The sequence below is a fragment of the Marmota marmota genome, unplaced genomic scaffold, assembly GCF_001458135.2.
Source record: "Marmota marmota marmota unplaced genomic scaffold, marMar, whole genome shotgun sequence".
In the NCBI taxonomy this organism is placed as follows: domain Eukaryota; kingdom Metazoa; phylum Chordata; class Mammalia; order Rodentia; family Sciuridae; genus Marmota; species Marmota marmota.
The window spans coordinates 35,201,431-35,212,309 of NW_025999842.1; the positions used below are offsets into that span (position 1 = coordinate 35,201,431).

The 10,879-nt window shown below is 38.7% G+C and overlaps 1 protein-coding gene across 1 annotated transcript; it reads right to left on the minus strand.

The window, feature by feature from the left end:
* Window positions 1–521: 521 nt before the first annotated feature.
* Window positions 522–6,138, minus strand: Fam162b (family with sequence similarity 162 member B). The gene is made up of 4 exons (XM_015498464.2): window positions 5,878–6,138; window positions 5,614–5,722; window positions 2,565–2,673; window positions 522–687 (listed from the first exon to the last, which is right to left on the minus strand). The coding sequence occupies exons 1-4, from the start codon at window positions 6,047–6,049 to the stop codon at window positions 589–591; spliced, it is 489 nt and encodes a 162-aa protein (XP_015353950.1). The 5' UTR covers window positions 6,050–6,138; the 3' UTR covers window positions 522–588.
* Window positions 6,139–10,879: the final 4,741 nt, after the last annotated feature.

Genomic DNA, 10,879 nt, shown 5'->3' on the forward strand with positions numbered 1-10,879 from the left:
GTTTAAAGATCACTGACATTTTGATTTTAGAGAGCCCTTAAATGGTTTAGTTTAAAGCTAATTTTAACGACACAAAGTGATCATTTTAACATTCTCTGGTAACCAAAAGCTGGACCAAGTATCCAGGTAAACTGGCATATTTATACAGTTGAAGAGTATAAAGCAAATAACAGGAATGAACTATATACTATTTGTGTATGAACACAACATAATGTTAAGAATCCACAAAGGTGTATACTTTGTGACTCCATCTATATAAAAACCAATGTATGGTGGTGAAAATCATTGTTACCTTTGGGAGTGACGACTTCAGAAAGAGCACAGAGCCTTCAGAGGAACTATTAATATTCTACTTTTTGACCTGGGCAGTGATTATACAAGTGTGTTCTCTGAGACTTTTATCAAACTATATATAGTTTTTTGTGCACTATTTTTTCAATAAAATTTACTTTAAAATATGAATAAAAAAGACTTTGTTTCTTGCTGCAAAAATAAAACCATGACATATTTTTAACATGTTCTATTTGACCTGTCTTTTATTGTTTTTGATAATAATGATGGTATTCAAGTGAACGCTGTGTCAGAATGTCATTTAGCTTTATCCTGTGCAGCCAATGCAGCTTCTTCACGCCACTTCGCTTTCTTTGCCAGGTTCCAACTTGTTAAGGATTCATGCCGTTCTGCAGCCTGCACAAAAACCAAAACAAAGCATTGTCACTTTCTGGAGTACCTTGTGTTTTAGTAAAACATATAGAAGAGATTTTGTAAAAGGAAAAAGAAGAAAATAACCTAGAATGTCTGTCACGAATAATATTCATGATCAATGTTTCTTTGGTATGAAAAAAAAAAGTTGCTAAACTTGTAGTGGACAGAAGAGCTGATGTCAGAAATCTTTCCCCATCCTCTCACTACACACAGATTTGTTGAATAAAATATAACAAAGACATTTTCAAATAGTTAACCTCCAAATCAGTAAAGGGAATTCCTCAGGTATCAGAAATGAAAGTAACTCAAAGGATGAATTGGTGGGGAATGGGAGAGGCTGAAACCACATGGAAGGAAATGGTTTTAATCAGAGGCATTGGGGGAAAATATTGGCCTTGACAACTGTGGACTGGAAATTTAATCCAGGATTTGGATTCTGAGCATGGAGCTGAGCTACTTCTACAAAGCTGAAGAAATCAGGAAGAGGGAAGATATGACTAAAACTCCTTTCACTATCCCAGGAACAGGCAGGAAAAGTAAGCATTTATGTGAAGGGAGTAAAAATTGAAAGCAGTGTTTGTCTTTTTATTATAGAAGTCTCAGTGTTCTAACAATGTAAAGATTTGTGGAAACTAGAAAATCAATTTAGCAGGCTTTCATTTATGAAGAGTAGGTTGAAAACAAGAGATAATTGCATTTCTTTGTATTAGTGTTCAGTCCAAAATGTTTTTTAAAGTTTCCCATTTGATAAGAAAGAAATATGTTTTTTTCCAAGCTAACAGGAATGACTGGATAGTTACATAAAAGTATGTTTATGGGCCCCAGTTCCTATATGAAGTGTGGGCTCAGATTCACTTGAGAACCTGAAAGGTAAAGGATGGAACCATAGGATTGGGCAGATTGGCTAAATGTATCCAGAGTACACGTAGGGAATAGTAATAGTAAGATTGGCTAAATATACCCAGATTTAGGCATCCAGGAAAGCTATTCTTTGTGGTGTGGCTGCATGACTGAAATGCAGTGTGCATAACTGGTGGAGCCATCATCTGTCCCCTGGGTTCAGTTTCAGGTGACAATGCAAAGGGATTCTAGGATGGTAAGTTAGAGTCCAAAGAGAGCTCCTACATGGAGACTGGCAAAGAGAGAGAAGTTAAGACTCGAGAAGGGAGACTCAGCAGTGTTACACATCTCCCAATATTTTGGGGACTACTCTTGATGGTAAAAAGTGACCAGCAGATGGAAAGATTTGGGAAGGCAGAGAACAAAATTCTAAAGTTGTCAGCTCCTAACTTCTCTCTAACCGTATCAAACATACACCATACATTGAAGTTGGCAAGCAGGCACTCACAAACAGGACACAAACAATCTAGATGACCTTGGCAATCACTTCGACTTGTATAGTTCTTTTTCTTAATTCTATGCAATAGCTAATTGAGTTCATAATGTAAGAAACCATCTATCTAGTCTGCATAATTTTCACAGGACAAAGTTCTTGTGCAGATTTTCAACTAGGTTATAAACTGTCCTGGTTTTGTTTCTGCTTATTTTACAAGTGGAAAAAAAGTCCCCACCCCTGTCTTGGCCATATAGTTAAATTACTGGCCCAAATTTCTATGCATAAATTTGTTTCTAGTATGATAAATACAAGATACCAGATTTCAAAAGACAAATTTGTCTTACAGTAATGAATGGCCATAATCCTGGAATTGAAAATATGTCATAACATTCCTTAAAATTCAGTCTTTTTTCTTTTTCTGTAGTGCAGGAGTTGAACCATGGCCTCACATTTGCCTAGCATGCATTAGACCAGTGAGCCACATCCCAGCACACAACAGATCTGTCTTTACGCAGGCACTCACCCTTTTGGCTGATGCTATCACTGCAAAGCAGGCAATAATTGTGAGTCCTATCATTATGTAACAAGCTTTCACTCGGGCTTTGTTTCTTGCAGCATCTATCATTTCAGGCCTAAACCAAGATATGAATTTTGTTAATTATGTTAAAGTAATACAGTTTTCTGATAGTCATGATAATTATTTGTTAAAGGGATATTCAAAAAATATCCCTGAATGCAAAACAGACATGAAAATCATTCAAATGCTAGTCCATTAGTATTACCAATTTTAAATTAGCAGTTATTTATTCAGATCTTAGAATAATTAACCACTATGAGATCACTGTCTAGTATATTTAGTTTCTAATTGCTCAAAATATAAATACAAGAGATTATGGTCCAACTGTGGTTTTTATTCACCAAAAGGAATAAGGGTTACAGCCTGTGTATGTCTATGATTCATATTAATTTAGCTTATATGTTAAATAGGCCTTGGGTTTTCATTTTAAATGGGTTAGTCTTTAAAACTCACTTTCAACACTTTGCTTTTTTCACTAGCCTTCCAATCTCTCTCTCTCTCTCTCTCTCTCTCTCTCTCTCTCTCTCTCCTGGGGATTGAACCCAGGGATGCTTAACCTCTAAGCCACATCCCTAGTCCTTCTTATATTTTATGTACATACAGGGTCTTGTTAAGTTGCCGAGGCTTACTTTGAATTTATGATCCTTCTACCTCATCCTCCCTAGTCACTGGGATTACAGGTGTGCACCACCACCACAGTACCCAGCTCCAATCTCTTCTTGCCCCCTCCCATCCTGTTACCCAAAGACACTATTATATTATGAATGACTATTAGAGAAAGGGTGTTTCCTTCATAGCTTTTGCAGGAAGTTTAAAAGAAGTGACCCAAATTATAATAATTTGTTAAAGAAAAAAACAAAGGCACCTTCATTTTTTTTTTATTATTCTGAAGTGTAATATACTCATTAAAGTACTGGGCTATCTTATTAATAGTTACATTCTAGTTGTCCAGGATTTTAGCAACACTAATTACAAAGTAATGTTACAAGAAGAATCACGGATAGAGAACTTTTATATTGAAATTAACTGTAAACTTTGAAATTTGCAATAATATGAAGTGGCAGTTTATAAATATGCATAATCAAAGTACTTGATTCTTGAGAATATGTTCAATGACATTCTTTTCTACCTAATGTCAAATTTAAATACAGTGCAGTTACATTAAAAATTCTCCAGGAAGACAAGTTACAATTTCTCTTAAAAATGAAAAACTAACTTTTCTACTAATTGAAAGGTTACAGAAAGCAATATGAAGCTTATTTTCCTTAGATTTCTGGGCAGAATAACATAAATTTTAAGATGTTAGTTGTGAACAGGTTCAATTAGTGTCTATGGAGACATTATTAGGTTTTATTTCCTGCTACCTTTTGTTCCAGATGGAACTTAAAAGATCTTATCTTTTTGACCTATCCGTCTGGCTTTGATTTATTATATCAAATTAGTTTAACACAGCAAAAATTTAAAAAAATAGCATGGTTATTAAATAGAATTAGTGTATGGTACAAAAATTATAGGTCACTTAATTACATGTCCATTAAGAGCATAAAAAGGGAAAGTTGTTTATATTTCAGAACTAACAACAGGAATATCCCTCCTAAATAGCAAGACTTTAAAAATTTGTTTAAAACTACAAACATCTACAACTACAAACATGGTACCTTGTTCATTGTTAAATGCTCCTGTTCATAATATGTCTTTTGACTGTAATCCTTAGGAAATTAAATTATTTTGGTAAAATGGGTCTCTTCCCACATTTAACTATGTTAATACTGAATTAAGCATAGGATCTCTTTATAAGCATTAATTTACAGTGGGCTGCTTTTTTACAATCTTCATACCAAGCAAAACAAGATTTGTTTTATAATAACAGCAAATGTCTCTACTGTTGAATAAATACAGAAATAGGCTCCAAAAGCCATGTTATTTCAATTTCATGTTCGTTTCCAATTTTAAAAACTCTGAATCCAAAAAGGAATAAAAATGCTTCAGAATTCATTGTTGAGAATACATTTTTCCACCACATGTTTTTTTCTCCCCCATTTATTTGAGGTGCTTTGAGTAACTGGTAAACTAAGGAGCACCAAAACTAAAAGAGACGTGTGAAGAACAAGACACAAGCCCCGTTTCCATCATCTATGTATTCTAATGAGCATTCTAATGAGTAAAATACAATATATAGAATATCTCTAATTTTTTTCAGCATTGTCGCTTCAGACTTCCTATTTTTTAACGATCAGTTTTAAAACTAGCAGATTGATTTTATTCTTAGTTTCCTTCTCTTTTGTACCCCTTCTCTTGTAAAAGTCCTGTAAATTTGGCGGGGGTAGGGTGGAGTGGTGGTGGCATTAACTGAAATGATGTAATGATGTTTTTTTTGCAAGTTACATGTACTTATTTTTTAGAGGTGACATTACCCTGGCTGGGAAGTTGCTAGTTTTGAGTTTTATCATTTAGCCACCGTCTTGATGGGCTTAGGACAATGAGGATACTTCTATGTGTCCCAACTCCAGTAAACCTGGTACCCAGAGGGCTGCAGAATCACGTTCACCACAGGCAGTCTCCCTCCGCAGAGGAGGAGGCTGCCTGGATGAAGATTCTTCCCAGAGACCCTCCAGCAACTCCATAAGCCATGATCAGGGAACTTTTTCCTTGATTTAGCGGCGACTCCTCAAGTTCAGGGCCCCTTCTCGCTCTCCAGGGCCCCCGAAGTCACCAGGGTGCTGGCGAGAACCGTGCCTTGTGTTTGGCTTAAATGATCTGGGAGCTCTGGGTATGTGGGCATAATAGAAGTGTCCAATGGTTTTCCGAAATCTGCAACTTCTGCAATCTCCCTATAAATTTAGGTGCCCACTGTCCAGTCAAGGGATTTGATGCATCGGAGGTGGGGGTAGTAATTTTCTTAAGGTGGCGGGTGTGAGTGTGAAAAACTGGCCCTGCTCCTTGGCCCCAGGGTATGGCCTCCCGAAACCTGGGCCGAGACATCCGCCACACTTACGGAACCCGAGGCGGGATCTCCTCTATCGATTTGAAACGGCCGGTCCACACCAGGATTTTCTTGTCGAATTGTGTGGGCTTGTGCTGGGCGAGGACCCTGTGAACCTTCCCTGCAGCAAAAGCGACAAAGATGGACAGAGGTAATGACGGACCCAAGGCACGGAGGATAAGCGCGATCAAGCCTCGACCCTCAGCCCTGGGCCCCTCGCCCAGCCTCCCTTAGTCCCCTTTTCCCCAAGATAGCCCCTCCCTTTCACTGGCTCACCGTGACTTTGGGCATCAGGATCGCTGCGGGTCTCACCACTGGAGTAGCGAGGGAGACCACAGAGCTGGAGAGCGGTTACCCGCAGACGAGCGGCTGCTGGAGACGCCCCTGGGGCGCAGCGGACCACGCACCCCGAGCCCAAGCGCAGGAGGCTCCCGACGGCCGAGAGCATGCTGCCTGCTTTTCCCGTACCGCCAGCCGCACCCGCACCCACTGATTCACCAGAGCGATCTCCCTCCAGCCCGTCCCGCTCCACCCCACCCCACCCCGACCTGGGGAACCCGGGATCTGCAGCTGGGACTGACGACTTGAGCTCCCTCTGGCTTGCTGTCCCCGCCCCGCGGATGACCCAGGACCACGGGGCCAGGGGAACTGATTCCCCAGGGAGCGGCCTGGTTGGGTTTGAAAACTCTGAAGTGTGCAGGCTCACAACCTCCTGAGACAGCTTGTGCTGTTCATTTATGAAATATCTCTTCGTATCAAGATTTGTGTTTCTATCAGGTTTTTGGTCTTTGCTTCCACCGTTTATGCAAAAGAGCTTAAATCCATCTAAACCCTTTCCTCAAGAAAGAGAAGTCAGTTCTTCAAGTGCAGGAAAGTTCAAATATTTACCAAGGAAGAGTAGGGGCACTCACCAAACTTCGACTTTTCCCATAGGGAAGCTGTTTGAAATTAGAACTTCCCACCCAGACCTCCACGTTTTTTCTCTTTTTTTTGGGGGGGGGGGGCAAAACTATCTCAGTTCCTACAACAGTTTTTCTCTGTTTTCACTTCTTGGTAAGCCCATAAACCTTCTAACTCCCTCCCTAACGTGCCTTTCTTCTGTTACTTTCCACTATCTCCCCTCTGCTCAAAGTGGGGAGAATTACTCTACTTTAGCAGTAAATGGGAAGAGGGACTCCGACTCAAAGGCTGGAGAGAGGGATGTAGATAGTCCTATACTTTGAAGAAATATTTATTGTATTCCTCAAACAACAGACTCCGCCAAGAGAAAGCGTTCCTCAGCATCCCCTTCTTCCCACTTATCGCCCCTGAGTTTCCTTCCACACTTAGATGCTGCTTGGTGCTTGTCACTGGATTTCCAGAAATTTTCTTCCTAAATAGATCAGGCTCTTGAGGGTAAGAACTTCTCTGTAACTCTGAGCTGAATGCCTTTCACTATCAGTGTTTATCTATAAAGACTGATTAGTAACTCTGTAAAGATATATGCATCTATAGGACTGGCTGTAGAAAAAACTTCAACATTGCCTTCACACCTAAATTTAAATCTCATATTTGTGGCTTAAGAGTTACAAAATCATGGACAAATTATTTAAGTTATAAATCTTGGTCTCATTTAGTAGAATCAGAATTCCTACCTGTCATTCATTCATGCAATGACTACTCCAAACCTACTATGTGCCTGCTACTACTCAGAGCTGGGGCTAGAGCAATGACAAGGTCAGTTGGGGCTTGTGGATTAAGAAAAATGAAGCATGATGGGGGGGAAAAAGTGAGCAAGGGTGTGATAAGGGGTAGGAGTGGATGCTATTAAGAAAGAATAGATAGGGATGCCCTTCTAAATGTGTCTGGCACATAATAATTCGTCAAAATACATAGTTTCTCAGGGAATGGTGGCACATGCCTATAATCCCAGAGGCTAAGACTGAGGCAGGAGGATCTCAAGTTCAAAGACAGCCTCAGCAATTTAGCAAGGCCCTAAGTAACTCAGTGAGACCCTGTCTCTAAATAAAAGAGAAAAAAGAGACTGGGCATGTGGCTCAATGGTTAAGCACCCCTGGGTTCAATCTCTGGTACAAAACAAAAACAAAAACAAAAACATTTAGTTTCTTTCCTTCAAATAGTCCCAGAACTCAAGGGCATTTTAATTCTCTGACCTGAAGAAAGTGTTATTTATTATACTCTCAGAATATATCTGAAAAATTGACACTTAGTAAATATTTAATAAGTATTTAAGTAATGATGAGATAAATGCAATCTTCACAAACTGACTCTATCCACACTTTAAGCAAAGACTGAAGTACTTGACAATCTATGTCCCTTTCAACTTTGTATCTCCAGTGACTATTATGTTGCTTAGCACATAGCAGTCTATAAGTAAATATTTATGGAACAGAACTGAATCAATTTCTGTTTTAGAAAGTATGTTGCCATCAGTGATATCTGATTGTTCCACCATTATGCTAACTTACTATTCAAATATGGGTCTTTTTCTTTTTGATATTTTACTTGTCTTTACATCACTGGGAATATTCATAGAGTTAGAGAAAACTATCTCTGAGAAACAACTAGTTATTAATAGTTCACCAAGAAGTATTAAATTAGCTAAATAAATTTGTTTCTGTGGAGACAGCCAGATGTCATGTGGACATATCCAGGCATCTCTAGCACCAGAGACCTACAGGGCTAGTGAACAAGGCCTCAAGTCATGAGAAAGAGAACTATTTGCATTCTGTTCTTTATCCCTAATGGGATTAAAATATCATGTTTTGGCAGTGCTCTGCATAAAATAAATTACTTACAGCTGCATAAGAGATGTTTTCTTTAGTGCTACAATTAGAACATGTTAAAAAGAACTCGAATCAACTTCTAATAGAAGAAAAAGATAATTGTATTCTTTTATGTCTTTTTTCTAACAGGACAGCACATTTATTCATTTAATAAGTATTTATGTTCTGGACAATGTTGCAGACTATGAGGTTGGAGCAGATAATCAAAGGAAATTCTCTGCCTCTTCAAGAGCTTCTGATTAATCCAAGGCAGTTTCAGTTTGCTCATAGTGTTCTATGTTCTTTTTCAATCCAAATCTCCATGCAATTTGTTTGAATATACTATTTTTAGTATTGTTCCTTCAAGACCTGCTTTTTGGTATGGTTTATATTTCCTTCAGCTACTGTAGTTACTTTTAAGATACACGTTCCTAACTAGGAATAGATTTGATGCAAATAGTTTTTACTTTTTTTTCTTTTAAAATTATTATTCAAAAGCTGGTGTATTCTTTGCTTCTGATTTGAGTATCTAACTTACTGTATCTGATTGTCATTTGTTAGTCTGTAGTTGATGTTAAAAGTTAATTTATGAATTCATGAACATCCCATACTACACCAAAGGCAGTCATAAGAGAATTGCAATGCTCTGGAGCATTTATTGTAAGGAGGCTCCTTTGTGTGCAGTGGGTATAGTTGTCTTCATTGTCATGTTACTTTTTAATATTAAACACCTAAGCTGCCATGTATTTTTTTTCCACAGTTTTCAAGGAAGAGCACAGAACAATTTCCCATTTCATATTCATAGTATGAAAGTGAATTCTATTTTGAAAAAAAAAAAAAAAAGCTGTTGTAATCTGTGCTGGGCTAAGGTGGGGAATGCAAAGAGCGAGGGGCCCAGCTGCCCCTAAGGAGCTGTCAGTCTGGCTAGAATGATGTTCCCTCATCAGCAAATGTTCTACTGCCAACGGGGGATTTAGAAGGAACCTTAAATAACTTGTTTTCCCATTTTCTACTGGTCCTTTCATTGGAGAAGGTTCTAGAGAGACAGTTTACCTGCAGAGCCAGATTACAGTGGTCTCCAGTGCTTTGGACATCCTTATCAAGTTTGGGCCTGATAACCCACTAGGCACCAAGCGTGTACTAGCAACAGAAAGAGAAAGAAAGAAAGGAGGGAGGGAATGAATGAATGAATGAATAAAGGAGAGAGAAAGATGGGTGAGGAGGGAAGAAGAGAAAGAAAAAAAGAAGAAAAGAAAAAGAGGGAAAATTTTGGAATTATTCTGAAATTTAAATTATTCTTTTTAAAAAAATTATGGAATTATTCTTTTTAAAAAAAACTTTAAGGGCTGGGGATGTGGCTCAGGCGGTAGCGTGCTCGCCTGGCATGCATGCGGCCCGGGTTCGATCCTCAGCACCACATACAAACAAAGATGTTGTGTCCGCCGAAAACTAAAATAAATAAATAAATATTTAAAAAAAAAAAAACTTTAAGGAAATATCAGAAGTTTCTTGAAGGTCCTTATACTTACATCTTAAATATATGTTAGCTTACAAATTGGGGAAGACCATACCATTGCAACACCTGAGGATGCCAAAGGTCTTCATTTGACCAAAGCTGATAACATCAAAACCTGATTATGATCTTTTGAAAAATCCAAATCTATCCAGGTAAAACCTTCCAGTGGTTCCATATCATACTTAGGACAAAATTTGAACTCTTTATTAACATCTAAATGACCTCTCCAAGTTCAGTTCTGACCACTGTCTCCATTTTCCACCTGTTCCAGTCACACTAGGCCCAGCACACTAGAGTTTCACAAACAGGACTAACTAACTTGCATCTCAGGGCCTTTGCTTTTGCCTCATGTGTTTGCCTCCTTGTCAATTTTTAGGTCTCAGTGCAGCTGTCACTACTTCATAGAGGCCTTTCCTTACAAACGTAGCTCCCCTCCCCACCTCCCTTTCATAGATCTCAGACTTGTTCTCTACTGCATTACCTTGTTTCTGTGTGGGAGTTGCCATTCTTTGTACCTTACTATGTATTATCTGTCTGCTACCAGAAGGCTATCTCCATGACCAGCATAGTGATATAGCATAGTACCTACCACATCTGGAGGTTCTCAGATACACATTGGATAAAGGAATGCCATAGCCACAGCCCCAAGGAATGCATACATGAATGACACCTGCTGCTGCTTAATCTCATTCCATTAAGATTCTCAAAAGAGGGGCTGGGGCTGTGCCTCAGTGGTAGAGCACTCACCTCGTACATGGAAGGCACTGGGTTCGGTACTCAGCACCACATATAAATAAATAAATAAAATAAAGATATTGTGTCCATCTACAACTAAAAAAAAAAAAATTCTCAAAAGAGTGCTGGGGTCATGGCTCAGCGGTAGAGCGCTCGCCTATATGTGTGACTCCCTGGGTTTGATCCTCAGCACCACATAAATAACTAAATAAGAAAAAGGTATTGTGGCCTACAACTAAAATAGGTAAAAAAAAAAAAAAGA

What these genes read in the sequence shown, in the direction of transcription:
- Fam162b (XM_015498464.2), bottom strand. Translation starts at nt 6,049, where the DNA reads ATGCTCTCGGCCGTCGGGAGCCTCCTGCGCTTGGGCTCGGGGTGCGTG. An exon ending in GAGATCCCGCCTCGGGTTCC is followed by an intron (nt 2,674 to 5,613) that starts GTAAGTGTGGCG and finishes ATCTTGGTTTAG; the next exon opens with GCCTGAAATGATAGATGCTG. An exon ending in TGATAGCATCAGCCAAAAGG is followed by an intron (nt 688 to 2,564) that starts GTGAGTGCCTGC and finishes GTTTTTGTGCAG; the next exon opens with GCTGCAGAACGGCATGAATC.